General features: G+C 45.2%; 2 protein-coding genes across 2 annotated transcripts in view; one reads left to right on the top strand and one right to left on the bottom strand.

Annotated features, from left to right (window-relative positions):
- Positions 1–687: 687 nt before the first annotated feature.
- Positions 688–15,216, bottom strand: NDUFA8 (NADH:ubiquinone oxidoreductase subunit A8). Its single transcript, XM_060154431.1, has 4 exons — positions 15,060–15,216; positions 9,039–9,202; positions 4,906–5,071; positions 688–1,006 (listed from the first exon to the last, which is right to left on the bottom strand). Exons 1-4 carry the CDS (start codon positions 15,210–15,212, stop codon positions 869–871), a joined length of 621 nt encoding a protein of 206 aa, XP_060010414.1. The 5' UTR covers positions 15,213–15,216; the 3' UTR covers positions 688–868.
- Positions 15,217–15,382: 166 nt separating this feature from the next.
- The window catches only part of MORN5 (MORN repeat containing 5), a 33,421-nt gene continuing 26,119 nt past the window's right edge, over positions 15,383–22,684 (top strand). The window contains exons 1-3 of the mRNA XM_060154430.1: positions 15,383–15,451; positions 19,117–19,264; positions 20,888–20,999. Coding sequence (XP_060010413.1) covers positions 15,405–15,451; positions 19,117–19,264; positions 20,888–20,999 — 307 coding nt within the window. The 5' untranslated portion in view covers positions 15,383–15,404. The remainder of the gene's footprint in view (positions 15,452–19,116; positions 19,265–20,887; positions 21,000–22,684) is intronic.

The following is a 22,684-nucleotide window of genomic DNA, read 5'->3' as shown; positions in this document are numbered from 1 at the left end:
AAGGGAAAAGAAAGACATAACAGTGCTTTGAACCAAAGGGCTTTATAAATACTTGCGGCTTTAACCTGCCCAGGAGGTAGATAAGCACGTTCCCTTTAGTTTGTCCTCAAATTCAACCTCTCACAAGAGGTTAAGAAACACACCCAAGGCTGGAACTGACACTCAGACCTCCCGACTTCCTGGCTTTGGAGCTGGGAGCTCAGTCTCCAACTCCCTTGTCTATCAGGAAAAACATCTGGGTTATAATGCTTGAGGATGGGATATCAAGGGGAAGTGGTGGAAGTTTGGTTCTTTAAGAAACTTTGAGCGAGACTGCAGAAGACCACGCCAGGAGCCCCGCCCATGGCCTGAGTCACGAGGCTCGTGTTTCTGTACTTCTCCTATCCTGGATGCTTCCCTTGTGTGACCTTCAGGGAACTCTATTTGTCAGAGAGGTTGGATGGGAAGAAAGAAAGTTGAGACTTCAAAATGTGTGAACCCACACTGGCCCCGAGGCGCTGTCTCAGGTAACAAAGGCTTTCCTTTACACAGCCATTTGTCTGTGATCCCACACGGCTCCCCTGCCACACTGGCAAATGCCTACTTGAAGCAAAGAGAACGGAACAGGCAGGACCACAAGCAGAAAAAGCAAGGGGAAGTCATCTTTAAAGGCCAAAAGGTTATATAAAACATAATAAAATACAACTGTTTCCTTTAAAATTTTTAATGGGCAGGAAACGGTATAGAATAACTGCCAAGTCACATAAATTAATGTTTTTGTTAATGTTTGTGATTCTGGAAAGAGCCCTCTATCGGCTGATGAAACTACAGGAGAGTTTTCATCACCGCTGCCTGGGTGCATGACTGGGTGTGGGCCACGGACCCATCTTCACATGGTCCAGAAAAAGAGGCGGCTGCCATGTCTGGCGGGCTTCAGATCTCCTTCCGTCTCAGGGCTGGGCTCTGGCCTTGCTCTTGAGTCATAGGGATTCTCTGGTAAAGGCCGATCTGTTTTCACTTTGGTGACCTGCAGCGGGTAAAAGAGGAGAAGCAGAGCTGAGGGGCAGGTGGAGAAGCTGTGAGCATGAACCCACCTCCTGGGGTCTCCTCTCCGCCCTGGCTGCCTCAGTCACTCCCCATCCATAGAGCCCTAGCAAATCACACTTACCCTGAATAAACATCGAAGAAGGCCTACTTTGTGTCATTCCACATGGAAGAAGTTAGGGGTACGGAAGAGAGCACGATTCACACTGTCCTCATTGAAGGAGTCAGCCCGGAAAAGCACCCAGGCCTTCCTAAGCGGGTCACGGTGACCGAGAGACGAATGAGCGCTAGGACAGCAAGGCCTCCTCCACACGGCCACGGTCCTCGGCCTGGCTCTGAGGGGGCAACGTTTACTTTCCTCTTGAAGGGTGAGCAGGAGCCAACCAGGAAGATTGGAGAGGAAAAGACCTTCCAGGAAGCCCACAGTGCACACCGAGACAGGGACGCGGCCTTGGGGCAGCCGAAGCACGGGCCGCGCGCAGAGCGCAGGGAGAGGCGGCCCCTCACCAAGCACATCCTGTTGTTAGACGTGACGCCAAGCGCGTTACTCCAGTTCACTCTCACACTCCTCGGAGGTCAACCTGCAGGTTCACTGGGACCCCCCAGCTAACGGTGGATGGACCTGAAGTGAGATCTGCCTGCTCCGAAGCCCGTGCTCTCACAGAATGCTCGACACTGAGATATGGAAGCCAGGTGATGAACGACACACAAAGATGCTTGAATTTTAACCCAAGGGCAACAGGTGCCACTGGAGCAGGGAAGTAACTTACTCACGTCTGCAGGCCAGGCCGGAAGGAGCAGACGCTAGACGGGGGCGCTGAGCCAATGGGCCAGGCGAGAGAGGGAGCCAACTGGGGTCCCAGGGAGAGAGGAGGATGGCGTTTTACACCCACTGAAACCCACAGAAGTCTCCATCAGAAACCCAGCAGAAATTGTTCTCATTTTAAAGGTGAGGAAACAGGCCCAGAGAGGCAGAAAGACAGAAGGCCGTGGTTATCAGTAGTCTTGTTATCTGGTGGCCTCCTAAGCCACTCCACATACTGTGACCAGATCAGTCTTCCCAGATGTACAAATGCAAACACCATCTATTGTGAACAGAGCTTTCATGGACACAGTCACATAATTCTTATTATAACCACCCTCTGAGGCATAATTATCTCGAGTTCACGGAAGAGGAGCAGAGATGGCTGGCTTGTCTAAGATCAAGACACAGCAAATGTCAAGAGTTGGAGCTGGAACCCCAGTCTTCTGACTACAAGTCCAGAATAGTTTTTTATTTGCTTTTAAAACAGTTTTCTCATCTCTCTGCTATAATTAGAGATCACTAATGGTTCCTTACTGCTTGACAGAGTATTCCAAATGCCTCCAGCTGGCATCTGAAGCTCCTTTAAGGAATTCAAGATGTCTATGCAATAAATCTAGAAAAAATAAAAGGACCCCTTTAAAGGACAAATTACTGGGGAAAGGACAATAAAGCAACTTCCTCTTCTGCACCACACTCAAAACAGAAAAGGAGCAGAAGCATGTGGTCAAACTAATTACTAGGTAAATGACCTTGGGCACCTGACTTAACCTTCAATTTCCTATCTGTAAAACGGAGCTAGTAGTAGCTCCTAGGGTTATTAGAGTAATATACATGAAGCACCTGATGTATGGAACAGGTGCTCCATTAGTTATTTTCAATATTAATATTATTAGGACAATGGAATTATGGGTGAGAGAGAGCAATCCTGCCTAGGAGAGCCAGAAACTTCAAAGACAGACCTGACACCTGAGCTGAGACTGGACGAGTGAGTATGAATTCACTGGGGGCAAACGGGAGGGAAGCGCAAGCCAGTGGAACCAGAATGCACAAGTGAATGACGCTAAAATGGAGGCTTTGTGCAGCCAATTATGACCCTTCTTAGAAAGAGACTGAATACTGAACTTAAGTATAACTAACGCTGAGAATCCTCTTAAGGAAATACACTTTTGAAGAGAGTTCAGATAACAGTACGTTTTCCTTTTATAGGTTTTTAAAAATGTTATTACGAAGATTCAGGAATAAAAATGCTTTCTTAACAACATGATTTGTAAATTCTCCTTTCGTGAGACAGAAATGAGAAACGGTAGTTTTCTCGATTCTATGTAAAAGTTCCACCACTTTCCAGCTTAGAATTATCAACTATTGAAAATAATCTGTTCATCTGGAATTAAAATATACACACTACTATATACATAAAATAAATAACCAACAAGGACCTACTGTATAGCACAAGGAACTATACTCAGTATCTTGTAATAACCTATAATGAAGTGAATGTAAAAAATATATATATATGTGTATATATATACACATATATATATCTCTGAATCACTTTACTGTACACCTGAAAGTAACACAACATTGTAAATCAACTATATTTCAATAATTTTTTTTTTTTTTTTTGCGGTACGCGGGCCTCTCACTGTTGTGGCCTCTCCCGTTGCGGAGCACAGGCTCCGGACGCGCAGGCTCAGCGACCATGGCTCACGGGCCTAGCCACTCCGCGGCATGTGGGATCTTCCCGGACGGGGGCATGAACCCGTGTCCCCTGCGTCGGCAGGTGGACTCCCAACCACTGCGCCACCAGGGAAGCCCAATAAAAATTTATTTTAAATAAAAATAAATAAAATAATGTGTTTGGTGCAGCAAAGAAGATATCCGAAGTAAAGATATGCCAGATACACACACAAAAAAATTGCTTAACCATTCCTCTACTTATGGCAAAAAGCTTAAGAACCAACTATCCACAGATGCCACACACAAAGGGAGGGAACGAACATTAACTGTGGACCTATGTGCCAGGTGCTATGCTGGGGATTCACACAGGCTCCGTAGCTTAATCCTCACAGAAAAACAGGAATTAAGACTGGTCCCATCTTATAAATGGGGTAGGATAGGAAATGTTAAGAAATCTGCTTAAGGACCCACAGCAATTAAGTCAGGAAACTACCATTCAAATCCACTCTCAGTCTCCATTCAAACCAGAGTTCTTCCCTCCATGCCTTGCTACCTATGCTTCCCAGAGGGCATGGAGGGTGACAATGCTTAAGCAGCCAGGGATGGGTCAGATCACAAAGGGCTGTGGCGAGTCAGGATATGCAGGGGATGCTTTGTTTTGCAAGCAAATAGGAGTCCCCTTGAAAAGTTTTTTTTTTTTAAAGGAAAGTGATATTTGACTTATTTTCCACACAGATCACGCCTATAGTGATCCATCCTCCCCTCCCAGAAATGCATGTAGCCCAGTTAAGAACTCCTGTCCAGGAAGTGGGGGACAGTGAGGGGATTCAAAACAATATTCCAGGAGATGCTACAGGGATTGAGGACTGGATAAAGGAAGAAAGAGTGCAAAGTGAAGAAACAAGACATTCAGGTTTCTCCCTCTGAGGGTTCAACAGATGGTGGTGTCACAACTGAGACAGGAAATATGGGAGAAAGAACAGAAAAACAAGCTTTTTAAACTATAGGCATTACTTTTTTTTTTTTTAATCTCAGGTATGTTCCTGAAAAATGTGGCATCACCTCAAACCTATTTCCCCACAATAAACTCAATGTTTTCAACTGACGGTGCCCCTAACATCTTGTTTATCCTCATCTACTCCCTTCTGTTCTTGAGTTAGCTAATTAATCCAAAACTAATCTGCACATGCTGGGCGAGCTATTTAAAGGAACACTTCTATTAAATAAACTCCCTCTGGACTGTGTATAACCACTCCCTAATGAAGCTGACTGGTCAGTCTGGATTTCTCACATCAAAAGAGAGAGAGAGAGAGAGAGAGAGAGAGAGAGAGAGAGAGGGAGGGAGGGAGGGAGGGAGGGAGGGAGGGAGGGAGGGAGGGAGCAGCAGGAAACTGTGTTACCTTTGACAGCTCCCCCAAGTCGGGTCGCACCCAGCCCAGTTTGTCCAACACACACTCGTCAAACTTCGCCTGCTGTTTGCGACACCGACGAAATAACTGCAAGCCGGAGTAATCGATGCAGGTCCAGTATTCTGTAAAAGGCTCTGAACAGTGCTGCTTTATCTGCCTGGAAAAGAGGGCTTGATCAGGGGCAGCTCTTTGCAAAACGATGAAAAACAAAAAAGTGGGGAAAAATTTGGTGCAGACCTCATACACACAGCCTTGCTTTTTGAAAGGTACGGGAGTACGCTTACCTCACTTACAAGACCACTTGGAGAGCCTCAGGCTGAGAAACAATATGTAAAAAAAGATTTCTGAGGAATAAGACCTAATTTCTTTGTGTAGCAAAAACAAATGAATAGAAATGTCAAAAGACTGTGGTCTAAGGCGTATATATTTCACTTAGAACTCCTCACTTGGGACCTATTTATTCTTCTTAGATCCAATCTAAAGATTACCCACTTCGCAAATTTAGAAGAGAAGGAGGCACACTCAGAGATGGGCATGCTGACAGAAGTCAGAGGTGACATTGACAAAGGAGGAGACAGACTATAAAAAGCAAATTCACAAACTAACAAGGATCTTCTGATCCTGGGGCCGATCAGCATAGAGGCAACCTGCCCTACACGCCTCCAAAGCTCAAAAGACTTCATTCTATTCAGGCACTGAACAAGAACAGAGATTAATCCTTGTCATTAGGAAGAAAGTTAAATTATATTTGCTCTCTGTTAAGAAGCAACATAGCATATAATTCATTTTGTGGTAACCAGAAATGGCTGAAGAAAAACTAACTTTTGTGTATAAAAGGGATAAGCCTCCATTATTTTGCGAAATTCCCCTTCTCTCACCATTCAGCTTTGCTAGTAATCAAATAAATGCAAAGTCAAACGAGAATAAAATACTGGTATTTTATGTTAAAGCCATATTTGAGGCAGTGGAAGAAGCGTGGAGCACCTCCTTCCCCCGGTGGAATAATAATGAAGTATTTGCTTGTCACACTCCAAGAATCTAGCTACACTCAACACAGGAATCGTATTTAACACGTCTCGGGAAGAACCTCGGAGGTGGCCGAAGGAAATACATAAAGAAAAACTGGCTTTCCATTCCTGCTCGGTTCCCCTCCTGGGAGGCAACCAAGGGGCACCAGTTTCTTATACCTTTGCAGGTATTTTTTTTGCGGTACGCGGGCCTCTCACTGTTGTGACCTCTCCCGTTGCGGAGCACAGGCTCCGGACGGACACGCAGGCTCAGCGGCCATGGTTCACGGGCCCAGCCGCTCCGCGGCATGTGGGATCTTCCCAGACCGGGGCACGAACCCGCGTCCCCTGCAACGGCAGGCGGACTCTCAACCACTGTGCCACCAGGGAAACCCCCTTTGCAGGTATTTTGAGTATAGCCTTGGGGGTGATGGGATGTGTTAAGAGGAAGGAAGAAGGAATGTCAAAGCCTCGGGAGCTTTTCTGGGTTACCTCTAGCCTCAACGACCTGCATTTCTACGGTACACAAAACTGCACCCCCCTAGCTTCGACTTAAGAATCGCGATGGTGGTGAGCAACCGTGTCCAGTTGGAGTTTTGGACTCCTCCAATATGCTGCAGCGGAAGAAAGGCTGCAAACCATCACTCTGGTACTTAGGTCTATGTTCTGGGCTCTGTTACCCTGGCACCCACACTAATAGACAATTACCTACTAGTGCTTACAGCAAGCTAGTTCAGCACCTCAGGAGCTTGTGAAATCCAAACATTTCCCACTTAAACATGCTCCCTCTGAGTCAAAGGAAAAATACTTTGCCAAAGTTCTCTTAGAAAATAAAAAAATTTTAAAGGAACACACATTCCACCTTATTAGCAATCAAATCAATGCAAATTCAAGCAAGAGTAAAACACCACTTTGTACCTATCAAGTATTTAAATAATATGCAATGCTGGAGACGGATACCAGGATACAGGCTGAGGACAGCATAAACTGACCCAACTTCCAACTGTAATTCAAGAGCCATAAATCATGTTCAAAGCCTTTTAAAGAATAATCTCACTGCTGGGAAATTTATGCCAAGGAATTAATTATAAAATGAAAATGATCTCTACACAAATGTAATCACTGCAGATTTATCCAAAACAATCAATAATGATGTTTAATAACAAAATTATGGCTGGTTTATCTACTGATGGAATATTACACAGCCATGAAAAATGATGATCATGAAGACAGAGCAACTTGAAAGAATGTTTCCAATAGTTTCAAGTGAAAAAATGAATTTTCAAATGTACACACACCATGACTTTAAGCACAAAAATATCTCTGCGTGTGGACAAAGACAGCAGAAGCAAGAAAGAAGGAAAGCAGCTATTGTGTGAAGCAATTTTTTTTTCCTCTAGCGTCATTGTAAGGTTTTGCCTAGCCAGCAGTCATTCTCTATTCTTCTGGAACATCCTTCAAATTTTCCTTTGGGGAACAACCCCTCCCTATCGCTCGGCAATGTGATTTAGATGAATCTAAGTCTACTCCCCACTTTAGGCCTGACCACTCACAGCATTTTATCTCCTGAAACACAACTGATTCAAAGATATGCACATGAAGTTGACCAGCCAGGCCAATGAGACTCAGTCCAGGGACCACTGCTCATGCTACTGGGTGGCACTCTTTGTCTGGGTCTGCTAAGCAAGGAGCACAGCAGCTTGGACTGGCTGGTGGCCATTGCTGCTAAAGCAAGGAGAGGGTCTCTTTGAAAATGAATTTGACAGAGAAAGCAGGACTAAGAAACTGGCGGTGGGGGATAAGAGGTGAAGCCAAAAGATACCAAGTAGGTGTGAAATTATTTAAGCCCTTGAATCCAGTCCTGCCAGTCCTATTTCTGGACTTTACAGTGACATGAGCCAATTCCCTCTGAGTTGAGTTTCTGTCCTTTTTAATAGAGTTCTGACTAATGTGGTTAAAACATTTTTCCACAATTATAATTTGGATTTTTTTTACTTATATCAAGTACAGTGGCCTACCTCAACACTTGACTCTGAACACCTTTCCTTTCCATCATAACTGTGTGTTCTGTAGTAATGATAATGATAACAATCTAGTAAATGCCTATAAGCAAGCCCTGTGCTAAGCTGTTTTTATGTGCCTTTTCAAATTTCTCACAACAATCTTATGATAGGTATTACTCTACAATTTGGAAGTTGGGGTTCATGGAGATTAAAGAACTTGCCACTATTTACAATAGCCAAGACATGGAAGTGACCTAAATGTCCATTGACAGAGGAATGAATAAGGAAGATGTGGTCTACACACACACACACACACACACACACACACACACACACAATAGAATAGTACTCAGCCATAAAAAAGAATAAACTAATGCCATTTGCAGCTACATGGATGGACCTAGAGATTATCATACTGAGTAAGTCAGGAAGAGAAAGACAAATACCATATGATATCACTTATATGTAGAATCTAAAATATGACACAAATGAGCTTATCTACAAAATAGAAACAGACTCACAGATATAGAGAACCAACTTATAGTTGCCAAGCGGGATGGGGGAGGGAAAGATTGGGAGTTTGGGATTAGCAGATGCAAACTATTATATATAGAATGTATAAACAACAAGGTCCTACTGTATAGCACAGGGAACTATATTTAATATCATGTGATAAACCATATGGAAAAGAATATGAAAAAGAATATATATGTGTATAACTGAATCACTTTGCTGTACAGCAGAAATTAACACATTGTAATTTTATTTATTTATTTAGGCCACATGGCATGTGGGATCTTAGCTTCCCGACCAGGGATGGAACTCATGCCCCCTGCATTGGAAGCATGGAGTCTTAACCCCTGGACCGCCAGGGAAGTCCCAACACAACACTGTATATCAACTATACTTTAAAAAAAAAAGAAAGTGCCAAGTAATAAAGAACAAAAAGAACTCTCCTTTATTGTGTGCTCTACTTTGGTCTATGTGACTGCAAAGCCTTCCATTCCCTACTAAAATTAGTAAACTTATCCTTCCATTTAATTAGCTGGATGTTCACCGAGATACATATACCTTGATGTTGCAACCAGCGGGCACTGACGTGAAAAGATCTTACCTAAAGAAGTCCAGGGCACACTGGTTGACAAGCTTGCTTTCCTCTAAACACCGCCTCGGGTCCTTCTCTTCCCACCGGCAGAGCATGAACTCCTTGTTGGGCTTATCGCACTGAGCTCCGTAGTGATGGGCCGCAGCTTTCAGCACAGAAGAACTGACTTTCACCTGGGGAGAGGAACAGAGGAGAAGGACCAGATTTGTACCAGGACACCACTTCTTTAACCTCACCTCATGCTGGTCAAGATAGAGGGAACATGAAGGTAGCCCTGTTCTGACTTTGCCAAGAACACTAAAGACAAGGGACTCTGTAATAATCCCTTATGATCTATGGTGCTTCAGAGATCACAGAGCTCTTTCACATGGATGATTTTCCACACCTTCGTAATAATCTCATCAGGCTGATATTACCATCCCCATCCCCATTTTACACATAAGGAAATGGCAGCCCGAATGGAATCCTTAGATCTTTATGAGAGAGAAAGTGGAGCTCTGAAGGAAGATGGAGGCTTCTGGGATGTACGGGGAGGAACCAACCCTGAGGAGCACTGACAAGTCTCCTCTCCAGGAATAAAAGTAACAGTGGAGGATATATAAGATTCCCAGAAGATGACAGACTCACAGAAGATTAGAGACTGGAAGGGATGAGTAAGAGCATCTAGCTTAGCAAGTTATTATTAATAATAAAGAACCAAATCTGTGAACTTTTTAAAATTATAGAGTATATCCAAGGCAGCCATCCCTACGACAGTGTCAGTCTCACTCACTTGCACCCCAGCACATTTTCTTGAGAAGCACAGTGTAGCTACAGCCAGCTCACGGTACAGTCCAGAGCCTGTCTAGCAGCTGCTGCAGCAGGGGTCCTGCTAGCCTCTTTTCTGTACCACCTCTTCCTGTGCCGATACCACAATGTTTGAATTACTGTTCGTTGTCTGGGAAGACCATCCTCCTCACTATTCATCCTTTTCAAAACCGTTCTGGCTGTTCTTACACATGAACACCCTTGCTCCAATAATCCCATTGGAATTGTACTAAGTCTAGTTATACAACAAATTAGAAAGGAAAGGGCACTGTTACACTATTGGGTCTCTGCTCACATTTTATCTCAGCCGTTCCCTAATCATCTTAGATAAGCTAGCACCAGTGGTCACTCTGCGACCACTGGAACGTAAGCTCCAAGAGGGTAGGCATTTTGGGTTTTTTTGTTTGTTTTTTTTTCCGGTACGCGGGCCTCTCACTGCTGTGGCCCCTCCCGTTGCGGAGCACAGGCTCCGGACGCGCAGGCTCAGCGGCCATGGCTCACGGGCCCAGCCGCTCCGCGGCATGTGGGATCTTCCCGGACCGGGGCACGAACCCGTGTCCCCTGCATCGGCAGGCGGACTCTCAACCACTGCGCCACCAGGGAAGCCCTGGCATTTTGTTTTTAACAGAGGTCGACTACTGTAAAGATGTCCATTCTCCCTAAGTTAAACTAATTAAGGTGGTGTTTACCATGGTCCACCAAGCACCCAGAACGGCGCCCCAGCACAAGTAGCTGCCAAGCACTCACTCTGTGCCAGCAGCAGGGGGTAACAGTTACAAGAGAGTTACGAATACATGCATGATGCCTTCTCATCCAGAACCCAGTATGTCTCTCCATTTATTTAGCTCATTCTCACTTTCTTTGGGCAAAATTACAGTTTCCTTCATACAGGAAACTTGCATATTTCTTGTTTATTCCTCAGTATTCTCACATTTTGGATACTATCTAAATGGGACATTTTCCCCTTAGATTTTCAAGTTGGTTACTGCTTGTTTTTACACTGTATCTTCTCTGTAACCACAGTCTACTGAACTCTTCTCAGTTCTAATAGGAAACTCAAGAGGATTAAGAGAAAAGCTTCCATTTACAAATAAAAACTGCCTCCCTTCCTCTCTGATACTTATATCTTTTTTTCCTTCTTCTTCTCTTTCCCTATGTTAATGCTCTGACCAAAACTTCCCAGGATGATACAGACAAACAGCAATGGCAGTAGGCGTCCTTGCCTTGTTCTAAACTTTAAAGTAGTTTGGTATGATATTGGCTGTTGGTGTCTGGGATATACTTGTTGGACGTTCCTCATTAGGGAAGTTTCTTTCTAACCATAAATGGCTTTGTTGCACTGTTGTTTCCTCCACCAGGAAAGACTGAAATTTTCAGGTTTCTTTTTCATTCATCTATAAATGTAATGTAGAGTATTAACAGATTTTCTAAAACTGACCCATTGTACCTAGAATAAAATCTAGTTTGTCCTAGTGCATTATGCCTTAAGATACCCCTGGATTTGATCTGCAAATATGTATTAAGAACTTTTACATGAGAATAATTTTATAATTATTATTTTTATAACAATAAAAATTTTATAATTTCATTTTTCAGGAATTTCACACAGCTTAGGTTAAATTATTAATATTTTTAATAAGATAAAAGGCAAGGAAAGATGAAGAGATAATTCATCTACACACTATAGGAAGAGAAGAATAAAGTTATGACTATGACTACTAATATTACAACTGTTCTAATTATCAAAGCAAAGGTAAACTTAGGATGTAAGTGAAATTTGCCATGACAATTCTAATATGCTCATTTAAAAATCTGTAAAATTTTGTATTCGAGTTTTTGATAATAGTTTACTTACGTTAATTGAGTGGTACACGTTTGCTTGCTATATTACTTGTAAAGAGCTGGGAGACTGAAAAATCAAGACGCAAACTTTTTTTAAAGCTTAATATATTTAAAAAATTAAGTTAGCTGCATTTATTTCCTTGTCAAATGTCTTAAAACATCTTTAAATGGCTGATTTAATTACTCCGATGCCTTCACAGCTATCACACCCCCAAAAGCCTATGGCTTTCTTTGCTTTACTTCCCCACAAGTGTAGAGGTCTTATCCCAATCTAGGTTATGCCCATGTTGTTGAGCACATAAAACACGCCCTGTCACAGGGAAATCAAGGTTGAGAACCACTCACTGAATTTATTTCCTAAGGAAAAGGAGCAATGTGCTCGAGATGGCACAGCAAGTCAGTGGCAAGTGCAGAACTAGCACCAGAAAGTGTGACCTCCAATCAGGCCTCTCCCCATTGCATCACTGAGGAGGCAAAGAACTTCAGATGTCACCACCACCCCTCACCTGCTTCTCCACTAATACTGACAAGTTCCAACAGAAGCCACAGCCTTTCACAGCTGCTTACTGTGAATACCCTCTCAGATTCATTCAGCTCCCTTTGTCTCAAAGAACACAGAATTTCAATGCCCTTCCTCATCTGTCCTCATAACAGCCTCACTGCACAGCAGGTTTAGATGGTCTGCAGGTGCGGAAACAGAGGCAGAAAAAGTCCCACAATCTACGAGCAGTCTTCTAGTCCTGTTCTCTCTTCCTTAAACCAGATCTGCACCTTTTTTTTTGTAGTACTTAATTTATACTAGGTTTTGTATTTTGCTTAATTTATGTAAAATGGGGGATGATAGTACTTAGTTGATAGAACTGTTGTCAGGGTTAACACACATTAAAGATATGAAGAACAGTGCCTAGCACATAGAAGCACATCATAAATATTGGCCATTATTTTTACTCAAAATCGTTAATGTGTACAAGGATTTTCCTGCCCAAAGCTTCTGACTATTTTTCCATAGGCATGTGTCATATAACTCGAAGGTCAATGAGGTCCAAAATGGGTTTAACTTGCTTCTCAAACCCACTCCTTCTGGCTTCCCCAGTTCTGTCAAGTTGCAAATCTGACACCGATTCCTCAACCTTTGCTGCCTCTGATATCTAAGTCATTGCTAAGTCGGATCAATTCTAGATAAATGCATTCTTTCCTCTCTGTAAGCACAGTCACCAATCATGCTGGGGTCAATAATATCTTCCTCAGTTATTGGTATCCTGCTTTTCTTATTCCTCTCTTCCAACCATTCTTCACCGAGCTGCTGTCCTAAAAGACAATTCTTATTTTACTCTGTTATTAAAACAAATTAGCAACAAAACCCTTGAAGGATTCAGGCTTAACCGCAGAATAAGGCCTAAGTTTCTACTTAAGTATTCAAACCCTTCGGATCCCAACTATCCTTCCGGCCTTCTCACCCACCAGACTTTAAAAAGGTACTGGCTGTCCCCTAGGACACTGAACTCACTTTCCTGGAACCCATTTTTGGCCTCACCTGCTTACCTTTGCTCAGATCCTGCTTTGTTTAGAAAGTTCTTCTCTCCATCTCTGCCTGTAAATGCCATTCTTCAAATGACATTTAGCCAAGTCTTACATTATACCCAAGAAGTGCTTTCTCTGTTCCCTTCATAGCCTCAGAGAACTTACAGATAAAATAACTGTGTCTGCAAATGGGAAAAGTGACTCATTGAGGTAACCGGTTAGGCCTAGAATTTAGATACAACTTCAAATCCTACCCTTTTTTCTTAAACCACGTCTGCCCCTCTTCTGTAGCATTTAATCATACTTGGTTTTGTATTTTAGCTATTTATGTAATTATCTGTTCCTCAGTTCAACTGTGTAAACTCTAAAGGCAAATTTATTCCAGAAATAGAACACGTGCAAGAAGCAGAACCTCAGATGACTGCTGAACCAAATTAAAGCGCCAGTGAAAAACACAGCAGCTCAAAGTCTTAACCCAGCTTCAGTCGGGCAAGAAACAAACTGTCTGTTGGCAGTACCCACACGTCCCCACCCCCAACTTTTGGTACATGTCACTTTATTATAATAATTAAAATAATATAATAATAGTTGCCATTCTCACAGGCATATAAGATGAAGTGAAATAATGCAGGTAAAACACTTAACGCAGGGCCTGGGATATAATTTTTGGCATGTAATTTTTCATCTTCCCCTCCCTCTCCTCCAGTGTAGCCTCATTATCCAGTCCTGTCCTGGCACTTTTTTTGCCTTAAAATCTTCCACCTCTCCCCACCACCTCACTTACAGGATGAAGTCCAAACTGCTCAGTCTGGCCTTGTGAAAGTCACTTCCAGCCCTGCCTCAGCCCAAGGTACCTCTCCCAGCTCAGCAACTGTTGCTTTCCACCAACAAAAGAGTCATGTCAAAAAGCAAAACACAAAATACAAAAGGTTCTGCTAAGCCTTCTCGCTCTTTTGAGCTTTTGCCCATAATATGGTAGTTTAAAAGCATGGGTTTTAAAATCAGACCTGGGTTCACATGCCAGCTTTACCATGTGACCTTGGACAAATCACTTCTCTCAGGACCTGTTTCCTTATCTTGTAACATGGAGAGATCGATTATACCCTTCCTTACAGTGTTGCTGGAAGGATGAATTAATGTCTGTAATTAGCAACCTGCCTGACATCTAGAAAAGGCCTGATCATGTCTGCTGTAATTAGTATTATCGGTCTTCACTTCTCATAGCACTAACTACACTGTACTGTAATTGCCTCTTTATGTTTCTGTCTCCCTATTAGATTATAAACTCTATGAGGACAGGGACTATCTCTCTCATTTTCCAGTGTGTGGGTAATTATTCAAATGAGAGCTCTTGAATAAATGAATGCTTTAAATGTCCTATTACCAAACACTTTCCCAGGCTGTTAGCAAATTCACTCTCCAATATCATCTCCTTTTTCTGCGGCTTCCTAGCTCCACTCCAATGCACTCTGCACCGACGATGCTACTTTAAGGTGACTCTCTCTCCCTCGACTGGAGCACCCGGGGCTGTACACTCACTTAGCAAGGAGGTTTGAGTATTAAGTGACATGAAGTAAGTAAAGTGACCCTGGTTGGTGCTTAATAAAAAGTACTATTATTCACGTAAAGGAGACGCAGGTTGCTGCGGGGAAGGGGAGGAAAGTTCTCGAGCTACTTAGGGATGGGTCTCCCCGAGCTGACCAGGAGGCCTCCGAGGGTCAACCTGTGTAAGTGTTGGGGGCATGGGGTGGGGATGGGGGATCCGGGGCCCAGGGTCCGCGGAGTGCAAGCAGGGCTGGGCCCAGGCCCGGGAAGCTGTAGCCCTGTGCCCCGCTTGCCTATCCTCCGGACAAGCCTCACCTCCTGCACTTTCAGGTCCTCCAGAGTGGGCAGCTCCACTATCCCGGGCATGACGGCGGTAGCCCCGACCCCGAGGAGGTGCCCGCTGCCGCGTCGCCCACGTCTCCTTGAACTCCCCTTCCGACTGCCGTGGGCCACGTAGCGTCTGCACATGCGCAGCGGCGGCACGCAGGCGCACTGCTCTGCCCAACAGCGAGCCACAGAGCATGCGCAGAGCCAGGAAGTTCCGCGGACCCTGGGGGTGGGGCTTCGCCTCGGTTCCGCCTATCGCTTCTGGTTGTCATAGTGAGGCGGGAAACACCGAGACTCTGGGCTCCCAACGGCTGGAAACTAGAGGCAGGCGCCATGGAGTACACTGGGAGTCAATATATTGGGGAATTTGTAGATGGGAGGTAAGGACCTCGTTTGATTCACTATGTCTTGAACATCCGTGACTGGGAAAAGCCGGCGGTCTTTTTGCCTCTGCAAAGGACTTTGTACCAGACACGTTCACAAACTTTATGCCTTTTAAACTTCAGGACAACCCTTTCAGATAGGAACGTTTATTCCCATTTTACAGTTCAGGAAAATGAGATCCAGAGAAGTGAAGTAACTTGCTCAAGGACGCATATCTAATAAACAGCAGAGCTGAGATACATCCATTCCATGTATACCCGTATATATGTGTGTTTGCTAAATGCCAGTCTTAGATATAGGGATAAGAATATTAAAAATGTCAAGATTCTTGCTCTTGTGAAGCGTATCGTCTAGTTGGTATACTGCCAACAAACAGATAAATGAGAAGATAATTTCAGATAGTGGCTTTGCTTGAATATTTCCCTCCTCGTAGCAACCCTATGAGATAGATATAATCATCCCCATTATACGGATGGGAAAAGTGAGGCACAAGGTAATTATATAATGTGCTCAAAGTCACCTAGTTGGCATTTGACAGAGCAGAGATGAAAACCAGATCTGACTTCAGAGCCCATGTGCTTTCTACTATAGACCCCTGCTGCTGAGCCCCTGTAGAGGATGCATCTAGTTGGAGCAGTCCTGGAAGACTTCATGGAGGAGACAATATTTGAAATGGGCCCTGAAGGTTGAGTAGGATCTAGGTGGGTGGAGATGCAAGGTGAAGAATGCTTCCAGGCAAAGGGAACAGCATGAGCAATAGCTCAGAGGGCTTATAAGGGAAAGAGCAGGCAGTTCAGTTTGGGTGGAGTGTAGAATGTGCCTGGAGGAGAGTGGGAGCCCAAGCTAGACAGGGGGGCTGTGCTCTTACTTAGAGAGATTTGAACACAATGCACAATTCTGTGGGTGGGAAGAGCCACTGTTAGACCCTTGGTAGTGCTGGGCATTAGGAAATCTAATTTATTTCATCTCTGTATCCCTCCTCATAGTACATCTGTCTAGCACACACTCAGTTAATGTTAGCCACATGAATGAATAAGAGAATGAATGAATGAATAATATTTGAGATATGGTCATATATCCTTGTTAAGGATTGATGTCTTCATTATAAAGTAGCTCTCTTTGTTCTTTCTAATTTACTTTGAATTTAAAATGAAGGCATTTCAGGACTTCCCTGGTGGTCCAGTGGTTAAGACTCCGCACTCCCATGCAGGGGGCGTGGGTTCGATCCCTGGTGGGGCAACTAAGATCCCACTTGCTGCATGGTATGGCCAAAAAAATACATATAAAAAATGAAGGCTTTTCACCTTGAATGAATAAAAGAAAAAACGGAAGGGAAGGAGAGGGAGAGGAGGAAGGGAAGGATGGAAAGAGGGACGGAAGGAAGCAGAACGGAGGTGGGGAGATCAGGTCAGAGCCCATTGCCACTGTCTCGGTAAGAGGCACCAGGTCTCTGGTCCAAGGCAGAGGCAGTGGGGCTGCAGGAAAGAGAAAAATTTAGAAGTTGGGCGATTTCATTGCCAGGAGTTGGCAACTGGTTGGCTCCTGGTCCCACTCAGAGACTGCTTCCAATCCCAGCCCAGAGCCCACCTCCAGGCTTTGAACTTGGAAGATTCGGCTGCTTTGGGGGCGGAGAGGATGAGTTCTATTTGGGGTGGGCTGGAGATGTCTGTAGGTGGTCTGAATAATAGTGTCCAAGTTGCAGTAAAAAAAAATAATAAGAGGGGAGATGCCAAATCTCAGAGAAGGGCTTAGATGGAGACTATGTTTAGAAATGACAGATGTGATCTCAAGCAAAGAGGTAGAGGAAAGAAGAAGAGGAGGGACTTCCCTGGTGGCCCAGTGGTAAAGAATCGCCTTACAACGCAGGGGACGTGGGTTCAATTCCTGGTCAGGGAACTAAGATCCCACGTGCCGCGGGGCAACTAAGCCCGCGTGCCACAACTACTGAGCTGCACGCCTCAACTAGAGAGCCTGCGCGGTACAAACTACAGAGCCCACGCACTCTGGAACCGGGTGCCACAACTACAGTGCCCACGCGCCCTGGAGCCCGCACACCGCAACTAGAGAGAAGCCCGCACGCTAGTAACGAAAGATCTCGCATGCCTCAACGAAGATCCCACGTGCCACAACTAAGACCCAATGCAGCCAAAAAAAAATTTTAAAGAAATAAAAAAGAAGAACAGGAGTTCTCTTTCCTTCTGTGTCTTGCAGCAAAGTAAAAGCAAAATAGTTTTTAAGCTCTTCTATACGTCAGGCATTCTATGATAGCTTCATAGCCATTAGCGCAACAACTTGGCAGGGGTGTCATCATTATCCCTATTTTACAGATGAGGAACTCAGGCTTAGAAAGGTGGAGGTCACACAAGGTCACACGGGCATGGAGAGGTGGAGCCAGGTCTGGACTCCAGGCCTGCCCGGCTCAGAAGCTGTGACTTAACCACAGCGCTCTCCTGCTTGGGGCCTCTGTCACAGCGGCAACTTCTGTCATCCACTCAGGAAGTCCACTGGCCCTTCTGTTTCCTTCGTTCCTTACTTAGTAGATGCTCACGAGCACCTATTTAAAAAAACATAATTCTGGGAGCTGAGGATACCAAGGTCTTCCTCTCAAGAAGCTTTGATTAAATAGGGGAGATGAGGTATGTAATTACGATGCAACGCAGAAAGTACAAGGCATCCAACGGAGGTACAAACAAAACCACAAAGAAGTTCAGAGCTAGGAGAGGTAAATTCCAGCTAGTGGGGAAGAATGGAGAAGGAATGAAGGAATGAATGAAAGCATATTTCTTAAGCACTCACTATATGTCAGGCCCTTTACTAGGAAAACTGTTACCAGTATCTGGGTTAATCTTGGGCATTAATCTCAGCCATTTCACACGTGAAGTAAGTGGTCCAGCTGGTTCCCTGCCCCGTGCTCAGGTGGGGGCCTGTCTTCTACATGGCACTGACCACGCATTATATAACTGCTAAACTGTGTCCCCCACTGACCTGTGAGCTCCCCGAGGACAAGGACTGCATCTACCTTGGTCACTGTTGTGTCTGTAGTATTGTATCCAACAGACTAGACTCAGCAAGGCACCTGGAATATAGCAGGTGTTCTGTAAATATTTCTTGGAAAAAAGGAAGGAACAAAGGAAGGAGGGAAAACAGAGAGATTTAGGAAAGTCTCCAAGATGATACATCTAGAGCATGGTGAAGTAGGATTCGAATTCCTGTTTCCTATCTAAATTTCGCACTTTTCCCAGTTTCCTACTTACGGCGCAATGGGCAGGGGTAGGCTGGTTGTGGGGGACGGGGAAGACCCAGCATCAGCTACCAGGAAACCTGGCCCCCATCTCTGCTTCACAGTGCTTACTGTGTGGCTTTGGACACATTGTTCCCCTCTCTGGGCCTCCCAAGGGGGGCTTCCAGGGGCAGTGTAAACTCCAGGACAGTCCCTACCTGAGAGAGAGGGAGAACAAATAGACCAAACCCTGCATCCCCTTGGACACACAGCCCCTCTTACTTTTGAGCTTTGAGGGAAACAAACATTTTGTTTCTGAACAGAATATTGCTGGGACAGTAATGTCCAAGGACCCTGAGGTTCCTGCTGGCTCTCCTGCACCCGCCTGCTCTGATCCTCCAGCTGCCATGAGGGCTCAGTGACTTCCCTTTGTCCTTACAGGATGGAGGGTGAAGCCGAATACATCCTCCCTACCGAAACAAAGTATGTTGGGGAAATGAAGGACGGCATGTTTCATGGCCAAGGAACCTTGTACTTCCCCGGTGGGAGCCGATATGATGCCATTTGGGAGAAAGGATTGGTTGTAAAGGTAATCAGCTGGGGAGGGAGTCTGCAGAGGGGAAAGCCTCGGACAGGAAGAGCCCCCCTGACACGCACCCTGCCCTCCCCCTCTGCTGCCCTTTTCTCCCTCCTCTTGATCTTCAGGGCTCTGGAATCCTCTCCCTCTGGATCCAGAAGGGCTCCTGGACAGGCCGTGATGAATTTGAATCCTATTATGCCACCAACTGTGTGACCTTGGGCCCATGACCTCCCCTTTCTGAGACTCATGTTTCTTGTCTATAAACTGGAACAATGGTTGTATTAGTATCATATTGCTGCTGTAACAAATTACTATAAACTCAGTGCCTTCAAACAACAGAAACTTATTATCTTATGGTTCTGGACAGCAGAAGTCTACAATAGGTCAGCAGTGCTGCATTCCTTCTGGAGGCTCTGTGGGAGGATCCACTTCCTTGCCTTTTCCAGCTTCTAGAAGTTGCCTGCATTCCTTGGCTCGTGGCCATGCATCCCTCTGACCTTCACTTCCATCATCACATCTCCTCTCCCTCTGCTTTTATCATCACCTCGTCTTCTCTCACTCTGACCCTCTTGCCTCCCTCTTATAAGGACCCCTGTGATTACACTGGGCCCACCTAGATAATCCAGGATAATCTCCCCACTTCAAGATCCTTGACTTAATCACATCTTCAAAGTCCCTTTTGCCATGTAAAGTGAACACATTCATAGGTTCAATGATTAGACGTGGACATCTTTGGGGGACCATGATTCCACCGGCCATGAGAGTACTAGGCATCTCCTAGGGTGGTTATGAGAATAAATGAGGCAATATATGTGAGCACTCTGCTCAGTACCTGGCACACAGTAGGCACTCAATAAATGTTAACTCCACCATTACTATCATGATAAATCATCTAAGTCAGTTCTTAGCCTGGGATTTGTGGGCTACAAGTAGAATTCAGGGAGTCAATGAAATCTCCCAATTTATATACAAAAGCTTCTGTGTACATGTGACTATAATTTCTCCAGAGAAAGGATCTGTAACTTTCGTGGGATTATGGGTGTGTACAGGGGCTGGCTCATGACCTAAAAAAAGGTTAAGAAACACTCCTCGCTTTACAGCTTGGAGAATCTAAGCCCCAGGAAGGGGATGTGACTTACCCAAGGTCACCCAGTGAATTAATAGTATTGGAATTTCCACCCATGCTTCCTGATGCCCAGGCCAATGCGATGTCTACATCCTGAGGCTTCCTTTAGCACTAAGGCAGCAAAAGCTGAATGTACATGTTTGGACAAAGAGCCATGACTGAGGGCTCTGAACTTTCAAGCCGTGATAATAATAAAAGAATAATAGTAACGTTTATTGACTGTTTACCATATGCCAGCCCTATGGCAAATGCTTTTCATGTACTATCTCACCGACTTTCATTGAATCAACCCTATTAAATATACAGCATTGCATATTTTGAGTTGCATATTTTGGGTGCCAGGACTTCCTAACCACTCCTCCTAATCACCGCAGCTGTGATAGCTGTGATACTTATCACTTCTTTTCCACGGCAATGGAAAAGCCACCCCTTCCCTTGACTTTCGTCCTTCTTGGCAAGTGGGCTGTGGGCTCCTCAGACCTGTGCGTGTGCTCCTTACCTTCCAGGGCACATACACCTTCTCCGACGGGCTGCAGTATGACGCTGAGCACTGGCATTACTGCGACACCTACGATCGGAGGTTTTACACTGAGATCTGCTACGGCTTGAAGCCTGCAGGTACCCAGGCACCCTTCTTTCCCTTCACACCCAAACAGAGAGGAAGGTGAAAAACGGTTCTAAATAACTGGGCTGTGGCGCCACTGAAGTAACCCACCCAAAGGGGAGGAGTACGGAGCAGGGTCACAGAATGCAGAAGCGCCAGGTTCTAGGATCAGAGAGGCCAGTCCTCAAATCTCAGCTCGCCTGTACCAGCCGGGGACCAAGGGCCGTGCCTCCACCTTTCTGTGCCTCAGTTTTTCCCCTGCAAAATGGGACAATAGCATCATTTACCCCACGTGTCTCATAAATAAGATCACTCGTGTAAAGTGTTTACAGCAGTGTCTTGCACGCGCAGTAGGTGCACAGTACATCTCAGCTGCTGTCATTCATCAGATCAGCTGTAGCACCAACGTGGGCCAGCACCAGTGGAGCGTGTGCTCTGTGTATCGGGTGCCGGGTGAGGCCCTCTATAATCCCTGTCTCGTAGAATCTCCAGATGGCCCTGCCATGTCTGCCTTCCTAGTCCTTCCATGTCACAGAGGAGGAAGCTGAGTCCACGTAGTCCAAACATGTTTCCAGCGGCAGAGCTCCCATGGGAGCCCATGTCTTCCTCTCTGAGGTCCCCTGCCTCACGCTATATCCCTGCAAAAATCGAGTTCCGTCACAGAGGGCGACAGCGGGGCTAGAGTCTGGATTCTAGCAGCTTAAGGGGCTCATCCTGTGTTTCTGAGACTCGGGTGAGGTCAGCTGAACCTCAAAAGGCTAGATTTCGGCACAGCCCAGACGACATATCCAAATGTGGGAAAATGATGTTGCAAACTGTAAAAAAAAAAAAAAAAAATCCTACCATGAGATAATGTGGTGTAGTTGACAGAGCAGAGAGCTGGAAGGTCAGGGTTGGAGTCCTAGCATTCCCACTCAGTAGCTGGATGAGCCTGGGCAGCTCAACCTCCCTGAGGACAGAAGCCTCCAGAAGGCGCTCAGGGTCGGAGTCAGTCAGTGCAAAGCCTGGCTTTGTGACCTGGATCGGAGAGCTGACCAGGTGAGACTCCTTCTCTCCCTTTGCTTTCCTGACACCTCACTCTCCCACTTTCTTTCTATCCCGTCTCCTTTGCAGCTTCTCCTCCCCTTGGTTATTAATTTTGGGGTTCCCCATGGCTCTCTGGCTTAGACCCTCTTCTGTCATCATTCTGTGCCTTCTCCCTACAAGGTGATTTCACTTTTAAGCCTTCATTTAATTGAAATCAAATTGAAATCAAAATCCCTGAGTCTCAGATTCCTGCATCCAGCTTCCCCAACACCTACGTTTGGTTGTCCCTCAATCTGCACTGAGTTCATTACCTTCCTCACCAGCCCCCTCTCCCCCAAGGATTGCTCCCCCAGAGACTGTCACTCCCCCCCACCCCCAGCCGAGATAAGCCTAATCCCGCCTCCTCATACCTCCGTGTGCAATCCATCACCTAGTCCTACGGATTCTGCCTCTAAAGTATATCCATTTGTTCATTAAACAAATATTTACCAAGCACCGCCATGTGCCAAGTTGAGTTTCTTCATCCTCTCTGCCGCTGCCCTATTCCAGACCTCCATCCTCTGCCCTTCTTTACCTGATCTCCTAAGATCCACGCTTGACCCCCTCTGGGCCATTCTCCACTCTGTGGTCACTTTCATCTTTGAAAACCGTGAATCTGATTGCCACCAGCCCT

Source organism: Lagenorhynchus albirostris, chromosome 7 (assembly GCF_949774975.1).
Source record: "Lagenorhynchus albirostris chromosome 7, mLagAlb1.1, whole genome shotgun sequence".
Classification (NCBI taxonomy): Eukaryota; Metazoa; Chordata; class Mammalia; order Artiodactyla; family Delphinidae; genus Lagenorhynchus; species Lagenorhynchus albirostris.
Note: the sequence above shows the minus strand (reverse complement) of the source record. Positions and strands in the feature narration are given on the sequence as shown.